The sequence below is a fragment of the Oryx dammah genome, unplaced genomic scaffold (assembly GCF_014754425.2).
Source record: "Oryx dammah isolate SB20612 unplaced genomic scaffold, SCBI_Odam_1.1 HiC_scaffold_5, whole genome shotgun sequence".
NCBI classification, from domain to species: Eukaryota; Metazoa; Chordata; class Mammalia; order Artiodactyla; family Bovidae; genus Oryx; species Oryx dammah.
This window is the reverse complement of record NW_024070189.1, coordinates 96,488,692-96,516,637: the sequence shown is the minus strand read 5'-3', so window position 1 is coordinate 96,516,637 and position 27,946 is coordinate 96,488,692. Positions and strand designations below refer to the sequence as shown.

Genomic DNA, 27,946 nt, shown 5'->3' with positions numbered 1-27,946 from the left:
AAGTTCGCGCCGCTATGCATGCGTGGGGGCGGAGCGTTCCGGGGGCGGAGCCAGCGTGTGCGCAGAGGGCACGAACAAGAAGGCGGGAAAAGACGAAATGGAGCGACAGGGAGTACGCTGCACTTGTTTCCTTCGCGCGGGCGACGGGCTGACGGGCAGGGAACGGCAGCGATCTTGGGCTTCCCCGACGAACCCGAGACCGGCCGCTTGTCTCCTGCCATCCAGGCCGCTCCTCGCCCGGCTGGGCCCCGATTTCCTGACTGACCTCCGGGGCTCTGACTAACTGACAGCCCTGGCCAGAAGGACCTACTTCCACCCATGGCGCGTGGGCAGGAGTAGGGTAGAGAAAGACTCAGACACCCACGCACCGCACCCGTTTCTCTTCTTTTTGACCTACTTCTCTCTCCTCGAAGGACTCGAGCCGACTCACACACCAATTAGGAGCCCAGGCACCCTAGCACCCCAGCTGGAGACCCAGGCCTCACCCCGTCCCCTCCAGGTCTCCCCACCTCACTCCTCCTGTCCAGGCACAGGGTCCCCCCAGTCCACGCCCCCGTCCTCGTGGTGCCCATCCCAGCCCTGCCCGTCTCTCCTGCAGGTCCGCAACATGCTGCAGCAGCACACAGAGGTGCTCAGGGTTGAAGGGGAGGGAAGAGGGGGACTTGACCACTTCCTGCCTTCCCTCCCTCCCTCCTTTGACCTCTCAAGCGCTAGCTGTGCTCACAGGTGGACATGCCCCACGTAGAGTTCAAGGACCAGGAGCCACAGCTGCTGGGAGAGAACCAGGAACAGCAGCAGGGTGAGGAGACCCGCGATGAGGAGGCTTGTCAAGGGCCAGCTAGGTGAGGAAGAACCCGGTCCATCGGACCCAAACAGACCCTGAGTCCCTCATTTACCCTTTTCTTCCTCCAGACCCTTCCAGTGTCTGCTCTTGGTGCATTTGTTGCACATACTCATCCACAATCTCCCATGTGCCTGGGATGGAAACACTGGAGACACAGTGATTCCAAAATCTTGGCTCTCTGTGCACTGATGCTGAACAGAAATAGAGTTATGGAGGAGAAAGAGTGGCTTTATTTCTTTGCCAGACAAAGAGGGAACACAGTAGATTAGCACCTCAAGAACTCTGCCCCCCTCTTTGGGAAAGGTCTTATAGACAGGGTTTGTGGTCAGGGTAGGTGATAAGGATCAATGTAATCACAGGCTTTCATTGTTCTGAGGGGTTGATGGCGAGGGAAGGAGTCAGCATCAACCTTCAAGTCCAGCTGGTCTAGGGTCTACCTGTTTGTGGGCAGCCTACATTAATCATTCTCCCACCTGGAAGGGGTGTCAGTATCTGCAGAAATAGCTCAAAGATACTGTGTATATCTCCTGGTGGGGAAATAGGACTTTGCCCCAAGGCTACTTTTGACTGTTTCTCCAAGATCTCCCATCCCTTCCTTTCCGTAACAACTGTTTGAATCAGCCCATTGGAACTAAGGGAAGCATGGAGTCTGAGTGAATGTTGTTTCCCGTAATCAAAGAAACGGGGGGGCCACAGAAAGGTCTTAAGCCCAGGAGCCCCACAGGGCCCTGCATGGTATCAATAGCATTGAGCTGACATTCTAGGAGAAATCGTCTATAAACTCAAGAATATATGGTAGTCAGGGGATGCTGAGTGTACTGGGGGAAAAATAGGGAGAGTAGCCAGTTTAGATCAGAGGGTCAGGGAAGGCTTCATGGAGGAGATGATAAGAGAACCATGAGGGTAGGGAGGACTACATTCCAAGCCAAGAAACAGCAGCTGCAAAGGCCCCAAGGGAGGACTGTGCTGGAGCAAGCATGGGTAAGAGGGAAATAGTAGATACAGTTAGAGAGGTGATAGAACTTTGGGTGATAGTTACCCATGAAAAGAAGTGGAATTAGAGGAGTGATAGGAATTGACTACTGCAGGGTGAGGCGCTTTTTTTTTGGCAGGGGGGAATGGGCTGTGACATGTGGGATCTTAGTTCCCTCACCAGGGATGGGACCTGTGCCCCCTACAATGGAAGCATGGAGTCTTAACCACTGGACCACCAGGGAAGTTCCAGGATTATTGTTAATAAAGTTTTATTAGGACAGGGCTGCTTCTCCAGAAGCAACCCAGACCATATGGCCTGCAAAGTGGAAAAGTGTTCCTGTCTGGTCCTTTTTAGAAATATAGTCCATTGGACTTCCCTGTAGCTCAATGGTAAAGAGTCTGCCTGCAGTCCATGTAGACCTGGGGCCTGGGGTTCAATTCCTGGGTCAGGAAGATCCCCTGGAGAAGGAAATGGCAACCCAGTACAGTATTTTTGCTTGGAGAATCCCATGGATAGAGGAACCTGGCAGGCTACAGTCCATGGGGTCACAAGAGTTGGACATGACTTAGTGACTAAACCATCATAGTCTGTTGTCGCAGGCTGGATTGAAAGCAGGGAGGCCAGTGATAAGGCAACTGGAATAATTTAGGTGCAAAATGACTGTGACTTGACCTAGGGTAGATCCATGGAGGTGATGAGAAGTAGTCAAATTTTGGATAGATTTAAGAAGATAAAACTAACAGAAATTGTGATGTTGGAGCAAGAGAAAGAATAGTGTTACAGATTACTTTAAAAAGACATTCTTGTCTTGCACATTTATTCACCAGATATTTATCAAGGGTCTCCTTTACCCAAACCCTGTTTTAGATGCTGAGGATACAATAGTGAACAAATCAGAATTCCTGCTCTCTTGGAGCTGACTTCCTTTCACCTATTGAAGGACATCTGGGTTGCTTTTAAGTTTCAGCAATTATGCTTCCAAGTTTTATCAATTTAGTTGTTTATATAGTTACAGTAACCGTTCGTGTGCAAGTTTTGTGTAGATGTAAATTTTCAACGCCTTTGGGTAAATACCAAGGAGCACAATTGCTAGATCATACAGTAAGAGTATTTTTAGTTTTGCCAAAATGTCTTCCAAAGTGGCTGAACCATTCTGCATTCCTTTTTTCAATGAATGAGTGTTCCTGTTCTACATCCTCACCAGCATTTGGTGTTGTCAGTGTTTTAGGTTTCCCTCATTCTAACAGGCAATGGTGGTATCATTGTTATGTTGATTTGAAACTTCACTATGAAGTATGTAGTTAAACATCTTTCCATATGTTTATTTGACATCTGCACATCTTTGGGTATGGTGTCCAGATCTTTGACTGTTTTTTAAATTGGATGTTTCTTTTCTTTCTTTTAATTTGGATTTTTTTTTCTTTTTTTTTTTTTTTTGCTGAGTTTCATGAGTTCTTTGAATATTTTGGATGTCAGGCCTTTATCAGATTTGCAGGGGTTTTTTTTTTTAGGCTTTTTTTTGTCTTTAAAAAATAATTTTATTTATTTATTTAGGCTATACTGGGTCTTCTTTGCTATGCGGGCTTTTCTCTAGTTGTGGTGACCAGGCTTCTCATTGTGGTGACTTCTCTTGTTGTGGAGCATGGGCTTGAGGGCACGCAGACTTCAGTAGTTGCAGCATGTGGGCTCAGTAGTTGTGGTGTACAGGCTTAGTTGCCCCAAGGCATGTGGAATCTTCTCAGACCAGGGATCAAACCTATGTCTCCTACACCGGCAGGCAATTCTTTACCACTGAGCCACCAGGGAAGCGCCAGGTTTGTGTTCTGTAAAGATTTGCCCCAGTCTGTGACGGGTCTTTTCATTCTCTTAATGGTGTCTTTTATAGAGTAGAAGGTTTAAATTTTAATGAAGTCCAATTTACCAGTTCTTTCTTTTGATATTGTATCTAAGAAGTCACCACCAACCCCAAAGCCACTTATATTTTCCCCTATGATGTCTTCTAGGAGTTTTATAGCTTTGTGTTTTACATTTCAGTTCAGTTCAGTCACTTAGTCGTGTCCGACTCTTGCAGCACGCCAGGCTTCCCTGTCCATCACCAACTCCCGGAGTTTGCTCAAACTCATGTCCATAGAGTCAGTGATGCCATCCAACCATCTCATCCTCTGTCGTCCCCTTCTCCTCCCGCCTTCCATCTTTCCCAGCATCAGGGTCTTTTCAAATGAGTCAGTTCTTTGCATCAGGTGGCCAAAGTATTGGAGTTTCAGCTTCAGCATCAGTCCTTCCAATGAATAATCAGGACTGATCTCCTTTAGGATGGAATGGTTGGATCTCCTTGCAGTCCAAGGAACTCTCAAGAGTCTTCTCCAACACCACAGTTCAAAAGCATCAATTCTTCAGCGCTCAGCTTTCTTTATAGCCCAACTCTCACATCCATACATGACTACTGGAAAAACCATAACTTTGACTAGATGGACATTTGTTGGCAAAGTAATGTGTCTGCTTTTGAATATGCTGTCTAGGTTGGTCATAGCTTTTCTTCCAAGGAGCAAGTGTCTTACTTTCATGGCTGCGGTCACCATCTACAGTGATTTTGGAGCCCCCCAAAATAAAGTCTGTCACTGTTTCCATTGTTTCCCTATTTGTCATGAAGTGATGGGACCAGATGCCATGATCTTAGTTTCCTGAATGTTGAGTTTTAAGTCAACTTTTTCACTCTCCTCTTTCACTTTCATCAAGAGACTCTTTAGTTCTTCTTCACTTTCTGCCATAGTTTTACATTTAGGGCTGTGATATCTATTTTGAGAAAATTTTTGTGAAATGTGCAAGATCTGTGTCTAACTTCACTTTTTTTGCATGTGGATGTCTAATTGTTACAGCTACATTTGTTGAAAAGATTCTCCTCTCTCCACTGAATTTTCTTCGTTCCTTTGTCAAAGATAAGTCGACTACATGTGTGTGGGTCTATTTCTGGGCTCTATTCTGTCCCACTGGCTTATTTTATATTCTTTCACTGGTATCACATCAAGTAGCATCAGTCCTCCTAATTTCATTCTTCTTCAATATTGTGTTGACCATGCTGGGTCTATTGCCAAGCTGACTTTATAACAGTCATGACCAACCTAGACAGCATATTAAAAGAAGAAAAGCTATGACCAACCTAGACAGCATATTAAAAAGAGACATCACCTTGTTGACAAAGATTCATGTAGTCAAGCTATGGTTTTTCCTGTAGTCATGTATGGATATGAGAGTTGGACCACAAAGAAGGCTGAGCACCGAAGAATAGATGCTTTCAAACTGTGGTGCTGGAGAAGACTCTTGAGAGTCCCGTGGACAGAAAGGAGATCAAACTAGTCAGTCCTAAAGGAAATCAACCCTGAATATTCATTGGAAGGACTGATGCTGAAGCTGAAGCTCCAGTACTTTGGCCAGCTGATGTGAAGAACTGACTCATTGGAAAAGACCCTGATGTTGGGAAAGATTGAAGGCAAGAGGAGAAGGGGATGACAGAGGATGAGATGGTTGGATGGCATCACCGACTCTATGAACATGAGTTTGAGCAAGCTCCAGCAGTTGGTGATGGACAGGGAAGCCTGGCGTGCTGCAGTCCATGAGGTTGCAAACAGTCGGACATGACTGAGCAACTGAACTGAATTTTCTAAAAGATAAGATAATTTTTTTAACGTCATTTCAATTGGTGGCAAGTGCTGTAAAGAAACAAAACCGAGAAGGAGCAACTAGAGTGACGGAGTTTGGAATAGTTGATCTCTAAGGAGGTCACATAAGGAGGAGCCAGCCAGGAGGCGTCCAGAGGCCCAAACAGTCCAAGCAGAGGGAGCTGAAAGTCTGAGGCAGGGGCAGGGAAGGCCAGTGTGTCAGGCTTCGTGATTGGTGGTAGTGATACCCTGGTTACACTGGACAGACAGGCTCATACATTCTCAGTGCTTCCATCTGATAAGAAAGGCATGTATTGAACGAGCACCGACATGAAAGAGGTCAAGTTGCTGGGAAAACGTATTCTCTGTAATCATGCATGTGTGTGCTCATTCAGTCATGTCTGACTCTTTGAGACCCCATGGACTATAGCCCATCAGGCTCCTCTGTCCATGGGATTCTCCAGGCAATTATACTGGAGTGGGTTGCCACGTTCTCCTCCAAGAGATCTTCCTGAAACATGGATTGAGCCTGCATCTCTTATGTCTCCTGTATTGGCAGGTAGGTTCTTTACCACTAGTGCCACCTGGCAAGCCCACATCCTTCCTAGTCCCTGGCAACAATTCTACTTTCCCTCTCTACACTTTGCCTCTGCTGGATATTTCATATAAATGAAATCATACAATTGTGTGATCCTTTGTGACTGGCTTCTTCCACTGAGCATAATGTCTTCAGGGTTCATCCATGTTGTAACATGTATCAGAACTTCATTCCTCTATATAGCTGAATAATATTCTAAACTATGGATGTACCACGTTTTATTTATCCATTCAGCAGCTGTTGGAAATTTAGATTGTTTCTGCTCTTTGGTTCTTGTGAATAAGGCTGCTGTGAACATCCGTGTACAAGTTTTTGCTTCTGTTAGGTAGATACCAAGGCGAGGAACGGCTGAAATCAGAGAAGTGACATGCTCAGGTTCCTGTTATAAAAAGACACCAGCTGTTCTGTGAAGAATGGGTGGTAAGGGGTGGGAGTGGATCTGGGAGATAGGTGGGAGGCTTCTGCAGGATATCTAGCAGGGCAGATGGAGAGAAGATGCAGGGGGGCATTTATTTATTGAGGCATGAGAAAAAGGATGAGCTGACGAGGTCTCCCAGCTGCGGTGTGCTAGAGGTGTGCTAGAGCCTGGAGCTGGCTCCTACCAGCGGGAGCCAGTTCTATACATCTCTTCCCAACCTGGCATTTAGCGACTTCATGTTGGTAGTTTGAAATTGGCTATAGTGGGAGTCTGTGCACTATGGAAATTGACAAATACTACAAATCAAGGTTTCCCCTGCCACCACCTCCTCCACCCCTAGAGAGCCAGTTGCTAAATGCTTACCAGCACAGAAGGGGCTGCCCGCTTTCTGGCTCGAGATGGTTTGGTTTCTAACTGGCAGAGGCATGAGTTACATTCTGCCCTTGCTGCGTTCGAGGTGGCCAGAGACATACACAATCTTGGAATCAAGATTGCCAGGAGAAATATCAATAACCTCAGATATGCAGATGACACCACCCTTGTGGCAGAAAGCAAAGAACTAAAGAGCCTCTTGATGAAAGTGAGAGAGGAGAGTCAAAAAGTTGGTTTAAAACTCAACATTCAGAAAACTAAGGTCTTGGCATCCAGTCCCATCAGTTCATGATAAATAGATGGAGAATCAATGGAAACAGTGAGAGACATTATCTTTTTGGGCTCCAAGATCACTGCAGATGGTGACTGCAGCCATGAAATTAAGACACTTGCTCCTTGGAAGAAAAGCTATGACCAACCTGGATAGCATATTCAAAAGCAGAGATATTAACATTACTTTGCCAACAAAGGTCCATTTAGTCAAAGTTAATGGTTTTTCCAGTAGTCATGTCTGGATGTGAGAGTTGAACTATAAAGAAACCTGAGCGCCAAAGAATTGATGCTTTTGAACTATGGTGTTGGAGAAGACTCTTGAGAGTTCCTTGGACTGCAAGGAGATCCAACCATTCCATCCTAAAGGAGATCAGTCCTGAATATTCATTGGAAGGACTGATGCTAGATGCTAAAGGTGAAACTCCAATACTTTGACCACCTGATGTGAAGAACTGACTCATTTGAAAAGACCCTGATGCTGGGAAAGAATGAAAGCTGGAGGAGAAGGGGACAGAGGATGAGATGGTTGGATGGCATCACTGACTCTATGGACATGAGTTTGAGCAAGCTTCGGGAGTTGATGATGGACAGGCAAGCCTGGCATGCTGCAGTCCGTAGGGTCACAGAGTTGGACATGACTGAGCGACTGAACTAAACTGAGAGACATACTCATGAATAAGTCCAGGACAAGGTTGGACTTTCTGACTGAGCAGTCGGTCAGAGTGCTCAGGATGGATGGGGCCAGGGGCCAGAGAGATGGCGCTGTGGGAGTCATTTTCTGTGAAGGAGCTCACCTGGGAATAGAAGGAGGCTCAGGACAGGGCCGCTGAGGACTGCAGGCAGAAAGCCAGCTTCCTCTTGCCTCCCAGGGGCCTCAGTTGTAAAACAGAGCACAGGGTGGAATCGTTTCCAAGTGTGTGCTATTTATTGGAGACCAGAAAAAAAGAGAACTAAAGTAGTTTGTTTGATAACACCTTCCTGCAAATAGTATGTTTAGACGGTGATCTAAGTGGTGAGGAGACACAGACAATTGCAAATGATTGAGAGACTTTGAGGAGTTCTAAAAGAGCTTTGGGTCGAGAAACATGGATTAGAACCAACGCAAGGGCCAGTTAACAGATCCCTCAGCAGACTGTCAGTGACATGATTAAAATGTGAACACATTTCACGGAGATGAGCAGAGGGTGAAAGGAGTGGGCTCTGCAGCTTCAATTCAAACCTTCCCCTTTCCTGGCTGTACTTCAGCAAAACATCATTTTGCCCAGGCGCCAGAGATGCTGTTGTGTTCTTCCTTGAATGTTTGATTAGCTCGCCTCCCCTCCTGGGACCACCGCCTGCGGTGGTCGTAAGTGGCTGGCGAATTGTTTACTTGTGTATCTGTTAGAGGCCCTCGGAGGGAGGGCCCCCACCAGCGGGGGGCTCTGGCTCTCACGCCTGCCAATCACAGCTTTACCTGGAGCGAACAGATGGTCTCTTTGCTTAGACCCATTTCCTCCACTGTTCCTGGGCCTCCTGCCAGCCTGGGCCCTGCTCGGAAACTAGGTCCTAATCCTCGAAGCTGAATTAGGGACTCCTTGGGACAGACCATCATAGATGAGCATAGGGATGTATTCACACCCCCCACCCCAGCCCCCCACTGCCCCACCCTGAGCACAGGCAGCCTGCTCTGTTGGGCCCACTTCCAGTCCCTGGCCTCCATCCAGGGTTGGGCAACAGAAGCAGGCCTGAGAACCAGGGAAGCCAGTGGAGAGGACACGGTGTGTTTTGTTTATTAAAGTTAATTGGTGAATGCAGGCCCAGGGAAGCCTATGATTCATTAGCATCCTGATTAATATGCAGCTGCTGAGTATTAAGAAAAATGAAATGGAAAGGAATAAAACCCCAAAGGGGAGGTTGGGGAAAATCAAGATGCTCTCTGCAGACATCTGATGCAGGCCTTTGTCCCACCACGAAATTTGAATGAGCCGATTTCAAGTGATTTTTCACCATTTGTGTAACTGCCACGGAGACCGTTCCAGCTCCATCCCTTGAGCCTGAGAAAGGAGCGACTTTGAACACTTAGCAGCTCAAGCAGGTTGTGAGCAATGACACAAAAAAGAAACACCTGGTTCTCTCATAGATTTTAATTTCAGAGCCCTTATACAGTGGGGACAACAAAGCAACTGTGGGTACAAAGTGGCTTAAGAGCAAGAATGTTACATCCATCTCAGATGGTAATTCTTTCATTTATGTGTTCGGGGAACAGTGGTGATGCCTCTGGAATGAATACAATGCACCCTCTGCCCAGAGTGCGTAGGGCGCCTGGAGGGAGGGAATCCAGCGTACAGACTGGCAGTGTTGTGATTAGTAAGCGATGGTGAGGTAGGGGTGCTCTGAATGCTGTCTCATGAAGTTGACAGAAAAGAAAAGTCATTTCAGGCAAAGGCTAATGGATTTGGTGAAATTGTGGAAGGTTCCAAATTGCTGGGAGTGGAGGGTGAAAAGGGAAGATGGAGGCCTTTCAACAGCCCTGGAAAGCCTTGTGTGCTGTACTAGGGAATTTACTTGATCCTGCAGCTGGTGGGGGGGTCTTGAAGGCTGTGGAGCAGAAATGGGATGTCTGATTGTGATTCAAAGGGCCCTAAGACCCAGGTGGGAACAGTAGGTATGGGGTTGCGAATGGTTGGTGGGGAAGAGATGATAGATTTGGGAGAAATTGGGAGATGAAAATGAAAGGATTTTGTGACAGGATTCTTTTCAACTTAGTTCATTTTAGGTTGTGCTGGGTCTTTGTTGCTTCACATAGGCTTTCTCTAGTTGTGGAGAGCAGAGGCTTCTCTTCATGTGGTGCTTGGCCTTCTCTTGTGTTGGAGCATGGGCTCTAGGTGAGCGGACTTAGTAGTTGTGGCCCTGGGGCTTTGTTACCCCAGGGCAGGAGGGATCTTCCTGAACCAGGGATCAAACCCTTGTCCCTGCATTGGCAGGCAGATTCTTAGGCACTGGAGCACCAGGCTAGTCTGATTTTGTGATGGGATTTGTTTCTGTTGGGTTTGGTTTTTTTTTTAATCTTTTTGTTTTTAAGAAATTTTCTTTATTTTATTATGGCTGCACTGGGTCTTCAGTGCTGCGTGCAGGCTCTCTCTAGTTGCAGTGAGCAAGGGCTACTGTTCATGTGGCGCTCTGGCTTCTCTTGTGGATCACGGGCTCTTCAGGTACGTGGGCTTCCGTAGTCGAGGCGCAGGAGCTTACTCGCCCCACGGTGTGTGAGATCTTCCAGAACCAGGGGTCGAATTCGTGTCCCCTGCATTGGCAGATTCTTAACCACCTGACCACCAGAGAAGTCTGAATTTGTGAGGGGATTTGGAAGGACAGAGAAGCCAGGCTCCAGGGTGGCTGCCAAGTTTCTGGCTTGGGTACCAGGTGACTTTTGGTGTTCTTCAATGACAGGAGGAGGGTGGACAACTTTGAGTTGGTGTGCAAATTTAGAGGAGTTTGAAATGCCTCTGGGACAGCCAAGTGCAGAGGGCCTGGGGGTAGTCAGGTACCTTACTGGGAGCTCAGAGGAGAGGTGTGGGTTGGGGGTAAGTGTGGGGAAACAAGGGAGCGTGGATGGTAATGAACGCCCTTCCTAATCACTCATTCATTTATTCAATGCACTTTTATTATTCTTCCCATGAAAGGCAGGTCAAGAGGACAGCAAAACCTTTTTTTACAGGAATGCCCAGGGAGCCTTTAGTTGGTCTTTGTTTTCTATCAGTAAGGTTTTGCTATAAAATATCTGCCTTGATCAGAGGCACACCTTCTCTTGTGTGACAGAACACAGAGCATCTGTGACAGATGCTCTGAACACGAGCATCTGGCTCTGCAGGCAGATGAACTTGCACGCTTTGTGTAAAGCTAGAATAGGGAGGACTATATCAGTGTCCTTCATTCATTCGTTTGTTAACAGCAGAGGACTCAAAATGTGCTGGGTGCTGGGAACGCAGAGATAAATGGGGAGATAAGAGCGGCATCAGGGACAAGCGCACAGTGGTAGAGGTAGGCAGGGGGTCATAGGCGGCGCTTCAAAAGAGGCATCAGGGGCTTCCCTGGTACCTCACTGGTTAAGAATACACCTGCCAATGCAGGGGACACGGGTTCAATCCCTGGTCCCGGAAGATCCCATGTGTCAGGGAACAACTCAGCCCATGTGCCACAATTACTGAGCCCATGAACCGCAAGTGTTGAAGCCCAAGTGCCTAGAGCTTGTGCTCTGCAATAAGAGAAGCCACCACAATGGGAAACCCACACACCACAACTAGAGAGTAGCCCCTGCTCACTGCAACTAGAGAAAGTCTACATGCAGCAGCAAAGACCCAGCACAGCCAAAAATAAAATAAGTAAAATTTAAAAACAAAAGAGGTAGTAGCCTAGGCTAGGTCTCACTTCCAGAGAGCAAGTGCAAAGGCCCAAGGGCAAAAAACTCATCTGGTAAGGAGAACCCGAGAACCAGGACACAGCCAGGGTCTCAGGCCTGAGGACTTCTGTGTCAATGAGAGCCTGGCCACCCTGGCTGTCATGCACTCAAGTTTCCCTGTGGTTATATCCTGAGCCAGAAGAAAGAGCTCAAGCAGTTGGAGAAAAGCCAAGAAAAATATTTGTATGGAGGAAGCATCCAAAAATGAAGATGTGTTTTTCTCAGTAGCTGTGTCTGGCTTGCACTCATGGCTTTATGGTTGTGTGTGAACTGGTATGTGGAAGAGCTGCTGTGTTGGCACCTCTGAGTCTCAGCTACTCAGAGCTGGAAGCACCTCAAGGTGAGGAGGAAAATGAGAACTTCGGGGGAAGCAGGGCCCGGGCCGGGGGTCAGGCCAGCTGGGTGCCACACCCAGCTCTGCACAGACTAGGGATCCTGACAAAGTGACACAGTTGTGCTGAGCCTGTGTCCTCAGCGATGAGGTAAAGATGATGGGGACAGACCCCAAAGTCTGGTTGTGAAGGTGTAGCAAGATGAAGCGGGTAGCTTAGCATGGTGCAGGACAGATTAAAAAATGGCCAAAAAAAAAAAAAGCATCTTACCTTAAACCCTTTATCTTTCTTTTAAAAAAAGATTTATTTATTTTTTGGCTGTGGTGGGTCTTCATTGCTGCATGAAGCCTTTCTCTAGTTGCAGTGAGTAGGGGCTACTCTCTAGTTGTGGTGTGTGGGTTTCCCATTGCAGTGGCTTCTTTTGTAGCAAAGCACCGGCTCTTGGGTGCACGGGCCTCCATAGTTTCAGCTCTTGGACTCTAGAGCACAAGCTCAATAGTTGGGGCCCTCAGGCTTAGTTGTTTGACAACATATGTGATCAAACTGGTGTTCCCCAGCATTGCCAAACTGATAATTACTGGCCACCAGGGAAGCCCTTTAAACATTTTATCTTAATTTAAAACACCAATGGATCTGTTGATCAGATCACAACTTTTTTTTTTTTTTTTGCATAAACCTCATTCATATGCATTACTCACAATTTCCACTTTTGTGTTTTTATTTATTTTACCGTCTTTTCTTTTAACTGTGCCGGGTCTTCGTTGTGGCTCTCAGGATCTTTTGTTGCAGCATGTGGCATCTATCAATAGTTCCCTGACCAGGGATCAAACCCAGCAATGCAAGCATTGGGGGCACCGAGTCTTAAACACTGGGCCACCAGGAAAGTCCCCCACTTTTGTTTTTCTAAAGCAGAGCAAAAGCTTACAGGCCTTGACAAAGCAATCTGTATGCAAATACTTCTAAATTTTTATGCTCTTGGCCCTAATATATCGTTGTTTGCCCACACTTGATTTAATAGTTATATTTTATTAGGTTCACCTTTGTTCATTCTATTTAGCTTTTTTAGACAGCTGACCTTTTTTCACCATTTCACTAACTAAGCATTTAGTCCAATTGCATAATTATAGTCACACGTACAGTACTACTTCCTAAGTGGCACTAGTGGTAGAGAACTTGCCTGCCAAGGCAAGAGATATAGAGACAGGGGTTGGATCCCTGGAAGATCCCCTGGAGGAGGGCATGGCAACCTACTCCAGTATTCTTGCCTGGAGAATCCCACGGACAGAGGAGCCTGGCAGGCTACAGTCCATGGGTCACAAAGAGTCAGATGTGACTGAAGTGACTTAGCACACACAGTGTGGAACAAACTTCTGGGGGTATTTTTTTTTAATTTTAATTTTTTTATTAAAAAATTATTTTTGGCTACGCTGGGTGTTGGTTGCTGTGCACAGGCTTTCTCTAATTGTGGAGAGGGAGGGCTACTTTCTAGCTGTGGTTCGAGGACTTCTTATTATGGTGGCTTCTCTTGTTGCGGAGCTCAGGCTCTAGGGTGCGTGGGCTTCAGTCGTTGTGTGCACGGGCTCGAGCCCAGGCTCAGTAGTTGTGGTGCACAGACTTAGTTGCTCCACAGAACGTGGAATCCTCTCAGAGCAGTGTCCCCCCTGCATTGGCAGGCAGACTCTTAAGCTGTCCCTTCCCCTCAGGGGCAGGGGAGGGGAGGGGGTGTGGATGAAATAAACAAGTGTCACCAACAGGAAACACAAGACGCAGGTTCTTCTCCCACCGCAGAGCTAATTCAGATCAGCCACTCTCAGGAAAGTTTGGTGCTGATCTCAAGTTTCCTATACTTTCAGAAGTCAGGTTTCTAGCCCCTCTGTCGCCACCTCCAGTGCCAACCGCCAGCTGATGATGCTGGAAGGAAAGTCAGGATCCTGCTTTTCCTCTCTCGACTCGAGCATCGACATCCTGAAGAAGAGGGCCCAGGAGCTGATCGAAAACATCAACGAGAGCAGGCAGAAGGACCATGCCCTCATGACCAACTTCAGAGACAGCCTCAAGATCAAGGTGACTGATTCTCCCCACGTACTGCAGAAGCCCAGGGAAAGGGAGGGGGTGCTCCTTCTGTGAAACATAAAGGGGAGGCGATGAGCTGCTCTTAGGTTCCCCACGTGTTCTAGACAGTTTGTGTATGGTGCCTCATTTCACCCTTAGAGCAGTCCTGCAGAGAAGAGCTTGGACCCATATTGCAGATGGGTAAAGTAAGGTTTGGAAATCATTTGCCTGAGTGAGAGAGCCAGGATGAGAAGCCAAGATTCACCTGTATCGCAGACTAGCCCCTTCCGTCATGCTGGGCTAATGGCTGTGGCAGGAGGAGACTGAGGCATAACCTGAGTTATCACACCCACTTGTCCTCCAGAAACCACAGGATTTGGGAAGGTGGAAGCCCCTGGAAATGGCCGGGGGTTACATCTAACAAAACCGAATGTTATGTTCAGGTCTGTTATTAATAGTTGTCCCCGATGCTTCTTCAGAATGTGTCCTGTAAGTCAGACAACTTGTGAATTCCACACATCATCTCTCAATGACAGGCTGACTTCCTCCCTCAGCTGCATTCCTACCTACCTGGTACATAGCAAATTTAGAGAAAAATATAACAAAGCAGAAAGAAAAAAAAAAAATTCAGATGATACCATCACCCAGAGGCCACTGTTCTAGATAACTTTTCTCCTAACCTGGCTGAGCTTATGTACATACTTTTGCACCTTTCTTTTTAAGAAGAAAAATGATCTGGGATAAGGTTACACTAACATATATATAAGCAATATATAATTATATATGTAATATATGATTATAATATATAATTTAATATTTATATATAAATTATAAAATTTATAATTATATAATTATATATAATATAAAATGATATTTATAATTACAAATACATAATTATATAATTATTATAAATTATACATGTAATATATAATAATATATATATGTAATATCACTTTCATGCATTGGAGAAGGAAATGGCAACCCACTCCACTGTTCTTGCCTGGAGAATCCCAGGGACGGGGAAGCCTGATGGGCTGCCGTCTATGGGGTCGCACAGAGTCAGACACGACTGAAGCGACTTAGCAGCAGCAGCAGCAGGATATATATGTAAAGTCACATTCTTCAACTTTATTTGACATAAACTTTTACTGTCCCTTGAATCATGTTTTTAATCACTCTTTGGAGATGAATAAAGTTGAAAATATTTCTCATAAAAAAAAAGAAAAGAAAATTTTAACATATAGGCCTTTTCACCCCCAGTCACCAGAGTTGTTTTTACCACTTTTATAAGATAAACTGCAGAAATCTTAAAGAGTCAGTCAGAACAAATGTCTCGTGACGCCTCTTGTTTGATTTTCTAAGAGCACCTCTTATTCTTTCAAAGGTTTCAGACCTGACAGAGAAGCTCGAGGAGAGGATGTATCAGATTTATAATTACCACAACAAGATCATCCAGGAAAAGCTCCAAGAGTTTACCCAAAAGATGGCAAAGATCAGTCACCTGGAAACAGAGCTCAAACAAGTGTGCTACACCGTGGAGACCGTGTACAAAGACCTGTGTGTCCAGCCTGAGGTATGAGAGTTGCAGGGGCTAAGATGAAAGTAAATGTCAGCAGGGACTTCCCTGGCTGTCCAGTGGTTAAGACTCCATGATCCCAATGCAGGGGGCATGGGTTCAATCTCTGGTGGGGGAACTAAGATCCCACATGCCATGAGGTATGGCCAGAAAAAAAATTTTTTTTAAGTAAATATCAACAGAGAGCAAGGATTTTAGCATCGCCTGGCCCTAAACCCCACAGGAGCCACTGTCTGTGCAAAGGCCCTGGTGCTCTGGCCATCCTACTCATGGCCCCGTGCTCCCGTTATGTGGTGTGTCTGAGCTGAGAAGCCAGACTGCTGTTTCCTACAATGTGTGTTAGCTCTGTGGTGGGTGACAAAAAGAACAAAGTCCCCTTTGCCCTCAGCCCCGAGCCCTGGCAGTGCCCACCTGGGTTTATTTATAACAGCCAAGCCCAAGACTCTGACATGGCCCAGATCACTTCTGGGCTGGGGAAATCCCTGCTGGGTCCCAGCGTGCTTCACAGCCCTTTCACATGTTCCTTTTTCCTGTTACTGATTACCAGAAAATGTGATCCAACACGGTGGGGTCAGACATGCATACTCTTTATTATTCTCTCTCTTTACCCCTCATTCTGCTCCAGCGTCCAGCATAAGGCACTTGCCCCCAGATGGGAGGGTCAGAGGGTGTAGAGTGAATGCTTGCCATGTGGATGCAGCAGTTCACTTAGACACTGGTGGGTCTCACAAGTTGCTTCCATGTCACTCTCCTCCTCTCTCCCTGCTCCCCTGTCGAGGAGCTTATGTTCCAAGGCAGGTAGAGTCCATGCCTGTCCACGGTCAAAACTGGATTGAGACACTCAGTACAGAAAGTCCCATCTTCTCTTTAAGGAACACATTTGAATAACTTCAAAAGGGAAATTTTGATATTTAAAAATCAGTGTCTCTCACTTCCCACCAGAAGACCTGGCTCCATCTGCCACCTTTTCAACTAAGCTCCAAGCCCTGTGTCTCCCTGGAGAGGGGTTTGGTGCCATCTGGGCTCCCAGGTGAAGTGGGTTCACTTGCCGGCCACGAACGCCTGGATCCCTGTGATAGCCCTTCCGAGGATCAGAGCGTGGATGTCATGAGTACCTGGACAAATAAATGCAGAGTCAGTTTGCAGTCTTAACAGCTCACGATTTCCCTTTATTATTTTTTTTTAATTTTGCTTATTTATTTTGGATGTGCCACATGGCATGTGGGATCTTAGTTCCCCAACCAGGGATCTTAATTCCCTGTGTCCCTTGCAGTGGAAGCACAGAGTCCTAACCACTGGCCCACCAGGGAAATCCCCCACAAATTCCTTTTAAAGTCAATCTTCATGTCCCCCCACAGGCTACTACTCTGGAAGAAGAACAGATTCACAAAGATGGCGAATGCTGACAGCTACCAGGAGAGTCACTCTTAGTGACAGCCACCAAGGAAGGCCACCGTTTGGGCCACGCTGAGAAAATTGTTTTTTCAGAGTTCTGCAATGCTTCTTTGGCAAAAACAAGCAAACAAAACCCAACGAATGCTCTTTGTGCTGGGCCTCAAAGCACAGCAGGTCCAGCCCCCACTACGGGCCCAGCTTTGGTACCCTCCCAGATTCACCCCACCCCAACCCCACACAGTTGATTAAATGTTTGATTTTCAACCCAGCCATGCTTTCTTCCTGCAAAGATGGAAAGAGCTAATGAGCTCTGCGGGAAATGGATCAGGCCCTTTCTTACCCACAGGAGGGACAGGAAAGCAAACATCAGACAATTAATTGCCTGTCCCAGCTGATCCCTGCCACTCCTCATCCTGGAGCCACTGCCCCAAGCCACACATCCCACATCCCACCTGACATCCACGAAGGGAACACTCTACAGCCCTCCATGTTCTCATCTATTCTTCCTTAGCCACCCAAGGCAGAAACCAGAGATTATGCCCTCCCTTTCATGGAGCAAAATAATTCTCTTTTCTTCCTAAAGTGCAAATCTGATCCCACCCCTCCCCTGCATGAAACCATCTGGAGGTCCCCTCAGTTTGTCCTCAGGGTCCGTCATGCCTGTAGAATCCCCTCCCCCTCCCCTTTGCTGTCTGAAACGCCCCACCCAGACAGCACTGGACGCTACTTCCGTCTCTGCCCGGGGAACTCCTACACCTCCCTCGAGGCTTAATATGGTTCCATTTTCTCCCTCAGAGACTGAGTCTTGTTACAGCTCCCTCTAGTCTGTGTGGCTCACACTAGAATTATATATCTCTCCTCTTTTTTTGGCCACACCTTGGCTTGTGGGATCTTAGTTCCCCAGCCAAGGACTAAACCCAAGCCACCGCAGTGGAAGCACCAAGTCCTAACCACGGGACCATCAGGGAAGTCCCCACATCTTTTTTCTTTTTAATTATCTTTTTCTATGTCTGTCTTCCTACGAGGCAAGGGGTTCTGGGCCCCTCGGGAGTCACAACCAGTTACCAGGTGCAAACACCACAGCCTGCCATTGATTTACCGTTTCTCTCTCTTTTTCTCACATAAAATGGAGTGCTGATTCCTGTGTGTAGCTGCACACTCACCTCCTTGAATTCGCCAGCCCACTGGGCGTTATGCCCCCATCTGGGGATGCCCGAGGAAGCTGTAAGCAGGCTTAGGAACATCCCTCCTCGAGCATAACGGGGAAAGGACTGGGAGTGTGTACTTCCATGGTCCCTGTGGGCCACTCCAGATGCGAGACCGAGGGTGGGACTTGCCCACGTCATGCTGCCAACTGGTGCCAGACAGCTGACAGCAGGAGTTAAGCCTGCTGCCCCTGCCCCTCCTTGCTGTCCCCTTCCCCAAATGTGAGGCCACTGTGAAGCCCCCCTACAGCCCCCAGGAATCCAGCCCCCACCTTCATAGGTGTTCACAGACTCCAGGTTCATGACATGCCGGATCACGTGATACTCATCAGAAATCCCATTCCCCCCCAGCATGTCTCGGGCCTGGCGAGCGATGTCCAGGGCCTTCCCACAGTTATTCCTCTTCAGCAAAGAGACCATCTCCGGGGCGGCCCTGGAAACAGCACAGACATCACAAACACTGGGTTACAAAGAGCTGACCCTGCTCTGGGCACCCAGGCATCCCTACCCCCTGCAAAGCCAGCCAGGGAGGAGGGTTATGTCACAGCAGCGGACATGGCTCCCAGTGAGGGAGAGGTAGGCAGGGCGGGGTCCTCAGGGGCCACCAGGCAGGAAAGTCTTCTCTCTCTCCAGGCCCAACCACCACCATGCCTGGAAGAGGCACTGGGTCCTGTCATAGCTGCCTGCCCCTTCCCACACGCAGAGCCCCTACTTGTCTTGATCCTTCAAGCGGCCGAGCTGCAGGCAGGCATGAAGGCCCAATGTGATCTCCGTGAGCATGTCCGCCAGCTTTTTCTGAATCAGTTGGTTCTTGGCCAGTGGGACACCAAACTGGATCCTATGCAGGCAAGGTCAAGGCAAATCTTACAGGGTGGAGAGCACTCCCCAGACCCATCCCAGGGCCTTTCCAGGCTGTCCCAGAGTGAGCTGTGTCCCCACTCAGCTCACTCTGGCCCTGCTGTTGACTGAGCCCCTCACTGCTCAGAAGGACTTCTTCGGCCAGTTCACAGAGCAGGGAACTTAGGTCTAGTGGCTGGGTGCCAAGGGTGGAGGGGTAAGTGATGGAGCCTGAGCCTCCCACCCCACACCCCTGGGGGTTGTCATGGTAGCCCCCACACACCTGTCCAGAGTGTACTGCCGGGCTGTGTGCAAACAGAACTCAGCGGCTCCAAGCACACCCCATGTGATGCCATAGCGGGCATTGTTTAGGCAGCCGAAGGGACCCTGTAGGGTTGAGACAGGGCCTCAGCCCCACCAAGAGATGAGAGAACCTGTAGAGAACTAACTTTTAAGTGCCCCCTCCCCAGACCCCCCTGATATGCAGTCAGTGTAAACCAGGGAGACTCAGGACGACTGCTGAAGTCACGCACAGCCTTGGCATCAAAGCCAACAATGCACATAGGTTTCGCTTCTCGCCTGCTCACTCTTGGTTTTCACATAGTTCTCCCCAGTCCAAGATCTGGACGGGAGGCTCAGATCTAGGGCCTGAGATAAGGAGACAGGAAGATGCACGTGCAAGCAGAATTAAGTTCGTTCAGGCCTCTACGCGTCCCAGGCCAAGCCAGCTTGAGTGAGATGGCCACCAAAATGGGGCAGTTCTGGGTTTCCCTTGTGGCTCAGTGGTAAAGAATCCACCTGCCAATGCAGGAGACACAGGTTTGATCTCTGGTCCAGGAAGATCCCACATTCCACAGAGCAACAAGCCAGTGCACAACTATTGAACCTGTGCTCTAGAACCCGGGAACCACAACTACAGAAGCTTACACACCGCAACTAGAGTAGCCCTCGCTCAACACTCAGCACAGCTAAAAATTAAAAAGGAGAGGGGGCAGTTTCAGCACACATCAGTGAGCTAGGCAGAGCCTCTCCAAGTCACTACCGTTTGGGCTCCATGGGTATCTCTTCCCTAGCTGGGTCCCTAGCAAGGGGCCTGCCCAAGAAAAGAGAAGCAGCAGGTGACTTGATATCAGTTCCCAAGGTGGCTGCTGCTTACCGCCAGACCAGACACCCCGGGCAGCACATTCTCCTCTGGCACCTCCACATCATCCATAATAATCATCCCTGTGGATGATGCCCGCAGAGAGAACTTGCCCTCAATCCTGGGGGTTGAGAGGCCCCGCATCCCCTTCTCCAGCAGGAAGCCCCGAATGCAGCTATCCTCACACCGAGCCCATACTATCAGCAAGTCGGCCACAGGCGAGTTGGTGATCCTGGAGGCAGGACAGGCAGTGAGGGGTCTGGCCATCACCCACTGCCCCTGCCCACCTGCCTGAGGACTCCAGGCTCCCGCCTCACCAGGTCTTGGACCCGTTGAGGATGTAGCTCCTGCTGGATGGGTTGTGGCGGGCTCTGGTCTCCATGCCGCTAGGGTCACTGCCGTGGTTGGGCTCCGTGAGCCCAAAGCAGCCCAGCAGCTCCCCCTTGGCTGCAGGCATGAGACGAGATCATGAGGCTGCTGGTCCCCCATCCAATCCCTCTACTGAAAACTGCAGGCCTTTCCACTGAGCCAGGCCAAGGCAGACCTGGCCCTGTCCTCACGGCACTCCCAGGAGGTAGGGGGAACAGATATTTCACCCAGGTCATAGTCACATGCCATAATGGGGGAAGGTCTAAACAGGAGTCGGGAAGGGGTTGGCTAAACTGTCTTGAAGGGCATTGAAAAGGAGTTAAGCAGGAAGAGGTATGCAGAAGAGCAGTCCTGGCAGTGAGACCAGGATGTGCAAAAGTCCAGGGGTACAGCTGCCAAGCCGCTGAGTGAGTCCAACTGCAAAGGAGCAGTTAAGGGAGTAGTCAAAGATGAGCTGGAAAGATCAGCAGAGGCCTGCCCACGTGGGGTCTTGTGGATCCAGTTGGGAAGTTAAGACTTTAAACTTTGGGCTGCAATGGGGAGCAGAGAAAGCAAATCACAGGGGATATGATGGTGGTGAGAAAGGGGCAGAGTCAAGAGAGACCTAGGAGAATCAGATGTGGGGTGGGGTCCAGGGTCTGGCAGGGGGCCCGAGGGGCCATTGGCAATACCCTTAGGGTGAGAACACAAGGCAGGTCTGAGGGACAGCCCTGGCCCTGAGTTTCAGATCATTGGGACCATCTTCTGTCCACCAGGCTCCCCAGGCAGCTACTCACCCAGCCGGGGCAGGTACTTCTGCTTTTGCTCCTCGCTGCCATATGCATAGATAGGGTGCATGACAAGGGAAGACTGGACACTCATTGCTGACCTGTAGCCGCTGTCCACTCGCTCCAGCTCTCGGGCCAGGAGCCCATAGGCCACCGATGAGACTCCAGCACAGCTATACCCTGGGTGGAGGGGGCACGGGCCGGGGATGGGCCGGGGGTAGGGGGAGGGGAGAGAAATAAAATAATGTGCAACAAAGCCCTGCCCATTTGAGACCAGTGATTACTGTTGCCCAAGAGACAGAGCCCCATAGGAGCACCCAAGGAGAAGGCACCAAGCTGGCTCTAGCTTGAGGGTTTATTAATTTTATCCCCACAGCTGCTTCAGACAGAGACATAACAGCCTCTCTTTGCAGACTGGGAAACTAGGCTCAGGGAAAGAAAGGGGCTTTTTAAGACACAGTGGAGGGCTGCAGAGTATGGAGAGAAATGTGTCCTTACCTTGGATGGTGGGGCCCAGCATACCGAGCTCCCCCATCTCTGAGATGATCTCCCGGTGAAAAACTGCAAAGGGATAGATGCCCCAACTTCAGGCCCAGCCTTGGCCCTCTGGAGCACTAGCCCAGAGCCAGAGGTGCTCTAAGGCCCAGCTAGAGCAGGCAGAGCTGGTGTGCATGATGGAGCGTGCAGGTTCAGGTGGCCGTGGGAGCTCCAGAGCGCCCACCCGCCTGCCTGAGCACCTTCGTTGCGATTGGCCAGCAGGATACGGGGCATGAGGCGCTCCTGGCAGTAGGTGCGGAAGGTATCCCTGATGAGGATCTCATCTGCTGTCAGCTGCTCCTCCAGCAACAGTGGGTCCCTCCAGTCAAACTCAGGCCGCGAAGCTGGGCGGGGTTGGAGGGAGTGGGACTCTACTCAGCCCTGTCCACCCGACCACCACGCCTTCCTCTCTCCAAGAATCCTCAGCCCTACCCCTCAACCCTCAACTAATGTCGGCTGCAAACAGGACTGGCAAAGTGGTCTTTCTCGGGAAACTCACTGCCTCTGGCCCTGGCCACAGCCCTGCCTCCCCGCCTGGGCAGCCCTTGGATTCTGGGACAGAACCCATCGGGGACAGACAGACAGTTGGACGAGGGGACTGTTGGACGAGGGGCGCAACCAGGGGTCCTTACGCTTGGCCGATCGACCCTGGGTCTTCTCGCCTTTCTCTGCAAACATAGGACGGGAAAAATCACCCCGAGTTCCCGACCCTCAAGTTTCTCCCTCCCCATTCCACCCCAGGTCCAGCACTGACCGGTCTGCGCTGTCGCCGAGCTCCATGAACGAAAGACTTGTAGGCCGGGTCCGCGGTTCAGTAGCCGCGCGTAGACGCCTCTCAGGGCCATATGCTCAGCGAGAGGGCAAGCAGAACAATCACAGGCGACCTGGAGAATTGGAGGCGTCTGAGCAGAGCGGCTCCCACCAAGTGCCCTGGCCCTTTGCACTCTTCGCCCCTCTCGCGAATCCTCACCTGGAGCCTCCGGGTTCACTGCACAGGCCACAGGGCCATAGAATGAGACTTTTGACCTCCGGGGGGATGGGCGGGGCAGAGGCTAAATGGAGCTTGTCATTGGTTCGTCCTAGGACCTGCGCTTTCACGGCTCTGCCTTTTAAAGGGGCTACGGCAGCCTTGCAGGTGAACGCGGCGCGTCTAGCGGAGATACCTTAACCCCCTTTAAGGAGCGGAAGTACCGGTAAGCGTGGGGGGGGAAGGCGAGCGGGTCAATCCGATTGGCTCGCTGTATTTCTGCTCTGATTGGCCCTAGGAGGGGGCTCGGCCCACTCTTGGTTGGCCAGTTGTAGGGGGCGAGTGCAGAGAGATTCTGGAGTTAAAAGAGGCAGCTGAGGCTCGAGAAAATGAGTACTAGAAATCACGAGCGCAGATCTCGAGGTCTCCTTTAATGGGGTTCTGTGAGAGGAGGTGGGCTCAGGTGGACGATCTCAGCTCAAACTGTTTGCCAGTTTGTCCCAGAAAGCTTGCTAACCAAGTTACTGTATGTGCGTGCGTGCGTGCCAAGTCGCTTCAGTTGTGTCCGACTCTGTGAGACCCTATGGACTGTAGCCCGCCAGGCTTCTTTGTCCATGGGGAATCTCCAGGCAAGAATACTGGAGTGGGTTGCTATGCCCTCCTCCAGGGAATCTTCTCAACCCAGGGATCGAACCTTGGTCTCTTTGACTCCTGCATTGGCAGGTTGGTTCTTTACCACTAGCGCCACCTGGGAAGCCCTACTATATGTGATTTCCCATGCTTTGTGATTCTGTGCGGTTGACTGAGCCTGTTTGACTATGTATCTGTATGTGAGTGGAGCTGTTTCTGTGACGTTGTGGGGCTGTTGACTATGAGCAGTTGTGTGTCTGTGACTGTGTCTGTGTGGCTGAATGACTTTATGGTTTCTTGTCTAACTGTAAGCTTGTGTAACAGTATTCTGTGTAATCACGTGTCTGTGTGGTACTATGTGCATGACTGTTTTGATGGCTTTCTTTCTGGCTGTTATCTTCGTGAGAATGTGACTAGATATTTGTGTGTGTGCATGTGGGATTGTCTATATGTATATGTGTCAGTGTGATTTTGTCTATGTGTTGTATGTGTTTCTGAGCTTGAGTGTCTGCCTGAGTGAGTGGCCATGCTTACCTAGATCACTTTTATGAGCATACGTGTGGTGTGCTTTTGCATCTGGATGCATCGTGCCTGACCATCTCTGACTGAAAGCTACTCACCTACTATGACCTGACCATGTTCCAGCTGTGGAAAGTGAGGTCCGGAAAGCAGAATGGTCTTGCTTAAGATAAAAATAGCCCAAGTGCAGGGGCTTCCCTGATGCCTTAGTGGTAAAGAGTGCACCTGCCAATGCAGGAAGACCCCACATGCCGCAGAGCAGCTAGGCCCTGCACATGCCACAGCTATTGAGCTTGTGCTCTAGAGTCCAGGGAACCACAACTACCAAGCACATACGCAGCAACTACTGAAGCCAGCACCCTCTAGAAACCGTGCTCCTCAACAGGAGAGGCTGCCTCAATGAGAAGCCTACACACCACAACAAAGAAGAGCCCCACTCGCCGCAACTGGAGAAAAGCCCCCACAGCAATGAAAACCCAGCACAGCCACAAGTAAATACATAAAATTATATTTTTATTTTATCTTTTTATTTTCAAAGCAGCAGTGAAGAGAAAGGCAGAGGGGGATAGAGAGGAGAAGGAAGCGCTCAGTTGTGTCTGACTCTTTGCGATCCCTATGGACTGTAGCCCACCAGGCTCCTCTGTCCATGGAATTTTCCAGGTAAGAATACTGGAGTGGGTTGCTACTTCCTATTCCATAAAATTATATATATATTTTTTTTATTTTTTAAAAATGGACCAAGTGCAGAACAAGGACCAAGCCTGGGATCCGGTCTTCCTGCTTCCCAGGACAGGCCCTTCCCTGCCCACCCAGGAACACCCCTTCCTACATGTCTGTGTGTAGAATGCTGTGTCTCACACATTTTCTCTGACTCTGATGGGAGTAACTGAGACTGTGTCTGAGTCTGATCACTAGCCTGTATATCCCCAAGGGGCTTGGGTGTATCTGGGCCCTTCTGGGCTCTAATATCCATAATTTGAACCCTCCTCCCCACTCAGTAGGGAGTAAATCATCACCCTGAAATGTCTGGGATTCTGCATAGCTCTTATTCTTTTGGACACCCCCCTCCACCTGGAGCCAGTGGCCTCCCTCCTTCTATCCTGTCATTTAACCAGTACTCCCTGCCCTGGAGTCATTGTGAGCACTGGAGTTCTCTGACGCACAGGGGATGTAGAGGCTGATGACAGCATGCACACTAGGAAGCCCAAATCTACACTTAGGCCTTGTCACCCTGGGAAGTCTGTCATCTGTACTGGCTGCATGCTCCCAGAGGACTGGTCTCCCAGCCACACACACCCCAACTCCCACCCTGGCCCCTCACCCTTTTGCCTCGCCTTCCAGAGCCAAACATGCCTGTTAGTCCTTATCCTAAATCAAGGAGATGTCTCCTCAAGAGAGATTGCTCTCCTCTCCAGGAAACTGCTCCAGGAAACCACTCTAATTTCAACCATTTTGTTTGAATAAAATGAAATTCACATAACATAAAATGAATTTTTTTTTTTTTTTGCAGCTGTGCCACATAGCTTGCAGAGTCTTTGTTCCCTAACCAGGCATTGAACCAGGGCCACAGCAGTGAAAGTGCCAAGACCTAACCACTGGAGCCAGGGAGTTCTCTAAAACGAACAATTTAAAGTGTACAATTCAGACTTCCTTGGTGGTCCGATGGTTAAGAATCCACCTGTCAATGTTGGGGACAAGGGTTCAATTCCTGGTCTGGGAAGATCCCACATGCCATAGAGCAATTAAGCCCGTGTACTGCTACTACTGAGCCTGCATGCTTTACAGCCTGTGCTCTGCAACAAGAGAAGCCACTGCAATGAGAAACCCATGCACCAAATAGAGAGAGCAGCCCCCACTTGCTGAAACTAACAAAAGCCTGAGTGCAGCAAGGAAGACCCAGAGCAGTCAAAAAAAAAAAGTGCACAATTCAGTGGCTTTTAGTACGTTCATTGTGTTGTGCAACCACCACCTTTAGACAGTTCCAGAACCCTTCCATCACCCCCAAAAGGAGACCTTATACCCATTAAGCAGTCACTCCCCACTTCCTCCTCCCCCCAGCCCTTGGCAACCACTAATCTGTCTCTGTGGATATGCTTACTCTGGATATTTCATATAAGTGGAATCACATAACGTGACCTCTCTTAACTGGCTTCTTTAACATAGTGTGCTTTTGAGGATCATCCATCTTGTAACATGTATTAGCACTTTATTACTTTTCTGGCTGAATAATATTCCATCCCACAGATGGGCCACTTTTTGTTTATCCATCTACTCATTAATGGACATTTGGGTTGTTTCCACCTTTTGGTGGTTGTCACTAATGCTGCTGTGAACACTACTGTACAATTATTTGTTCATGAGTGTGTGGGACGTTGCTTCAGTCGTGTCTGACTCTGTGTGACCTGCGAACTATAACCTGTGAGGTGCCTCTGTCCACGGGGCTCTCCAGAATACTGGAGCGGGTTGCCATGGAGTCCTCCAGGGGGTTTTCCCAACTCAGGGATCGAACCTACATCTCTTATGTCTCCTACATTGGCAGATGAGTTCTTTGCCACTAGCACCACCTGGGAAGCCCACTTGTTTCAGTTCAGTTCAGTTCATTTCAGTCGTTCAGTCGGGTCCGACTCTTTGCGACCCCATGAATCGCAGCAGGCCAGGCCTCCCTGTCCATCACCAACTCCTGGAGTTCACTCAGACTCATGTCCATTGAGTCGGTGATGCCATCCAGCCATCTATCTCATCCTCGGTCGTCCCCTTCTCCTCCTGCCCCCAATCCTTCCCAGCATCAGGGTCTTCCAATGAGTCAACTCTTCTCATGAGGTGGCCATAGTATTGGAGTTTCAGCTTCAGCGTTGGTCCTTCCAATGAACTGATTTCCTTTAGGAATTGGTGTCATTATACAATTGCATAATGTCTGTGTGCGACTGTGAACTATATGTCTGTGTCATCGCCTGGAATCCCTGGGCACCATGGTGGAAGTCTCTGTTGCAGAACCTAGATCTCTCCCCACTGTGAGGTAGAAAGTGAAAGTTGCTCAGTCAAGTCCGACTCTTTGCAACCCCATGGACTATACAGTCCATGGAATTCTCCAGGCCAGAATACTGGAGTGGGTAGCCTTTCCCTTCTCCAGGGGATCTTCCCAACCCAGGGATCAAACCCAGGTCTCCCACATTGCAGGCAGATTTTTCACCAGCTGAGCCACAAGGGAAGCAGTAATTGGGTCACCTCCCAATCAAATACTTCCTATGGCCTGATGCAACAGTCCCATCCCCCCACCCCAGGCGAGTAGGTAGCCTCCTCGTCCCAAGCCCCCCCCCCCGCCCCATCTAGAGCAGTTGTAGTTGCACCAGCCTCAGCCTCCCCATACCCCCTGCAAGTCGCCTGGGGTGGGGGGTGGGGCTGTCCATGGTAGACAGTGACCACTGATTGGCAGGGGCCTCTCCTGCCACTGGGCTCAGACCTGGGGAGCTCACAACCCAGGAAATTGAAAACCAAGTTAATCCCCAGCCCCCGGCCCTCCCACTCACCGGGGACAGAGCCTTGGCTGTTCTGGGCCCCCACCTGATAGCAGCCTCCAACGTCTGGGGAGTCTGATAATGCTTGACTTGGCAGGGAGTTCATGCCAAGTCCCGCCATCAGCATGGTAGCTGCTGTTTATGGGGAAGGGGAGAGCTGCAAGGCCCCGGTCAGGGGCAAGGGGGTCTTGAAGCTCCTTCCTAGAATCCCCATTGTGCCCATCACCTCTCCTCCAGGAAAGTAGCTGAGAACAGGCCTCCAAGTTTCTCCTTCTTTGGGAACACATTGCCTCACACTGCCCAACCCCTGAACCCCCATCTCCTGAACCCCTATCCCCTGAACCCTCAGACCTTGAACATCTGATTGGCTTCAGATACACGGTCAGTCTTCAAGACTCAGCCCTGAACAGGCCTGGGGTGAAGTCTGTTCCCCAGAAACGGTGACCCCCGCCTTCGCCTGGCCCTTATCAGGGGCTGCAGCCAATCAGCTGAGGGCAGAGAGGAGCCCTCCAAGGGGCCATCAGAGCCTCAG

The 27,946-nt window shown here is 49.4% G+C and overlaps 2 protein-coding genes across 5 annotated transcripts; one reads left to right on the top strand and one right to left on the bottom strand.

Annotated features, from left to right (window-relative positions):
* The first annotated feature begins 8 nt into the window (after positions 1 to 8).
* SYCE2 (synaptonemal complex central element protein 2) lies at positions 9 to 17,454 on the top strand. Of its 4 annotated transcripts, none has more exons than XM_040240861.1 (5): positions 31 to 112; positions 727 to 842; positions 13,758 to 13,968; positions 15,341 to 15,529; positions 16,891 to 17,454. In XM_040240861.1, exons 1-5 carry the CDS (start codon positions 98 to 100, stop codon positions 16,936 to 16,938), a joined length of 579 nt encoding a protein of 192 aa, XP_040096795.1. In that variant the 5' UTR covers positions 31 to 97; the 3' UTR covers positions 16,939 to 17,454. The 4 variants fall into 4 exon arrangements, with proteins under 4 accessions (XP_040096797.1, XP_040096795.1, XP_040096798.1 ...); XM_040240864.1 differs by having other exon boundaries at positions 38 to 112; positions 13,794 to 13,968; positions 16,891 to 17,191; XM_040240862.1 differs by having other exon boundaries at positions 46 to 112; positions 709 to 842; positions 16,891 to 17,191.
* On the bottom strand, positions 16,104 to 22,860 carry GCDH (glutaryl-CoA dehydrogenase). The gene is made up of 12 exons (XM_040240841.1): positions 22,754 to 22,860; positions 22,538 to 22,667; positions 22,416 to 22,451; positions 21,984 to 22,127; positions 21,745 to 21,807; positions 21,256 to 21,426; positions 20,428 to 20,557; positions 20,126 to 20,342; positions 19,253 to 19,356; positions 18,845 to 18,970; positions 18,405 to 18,565; positions 16,104 to 16,647 (listed from the first exon to the last, which is right to left on the bottom strand). Exons 2-12 carry the CDS (start codon positions 22,626 to 22,628, stop codon positions 16,574 to 16,576), a joined length of 1,317 nt encoding a protein of 438 aa, XP_040096775.1. The 5' UTR covers positions 22,629 to 22,667; positions 22,754 to 22,860; the 3' UTR covers positions 16,104 to 16,573.
* Positions 22,861 to 27,946: the final 5,086 nt, after the last annotated feature.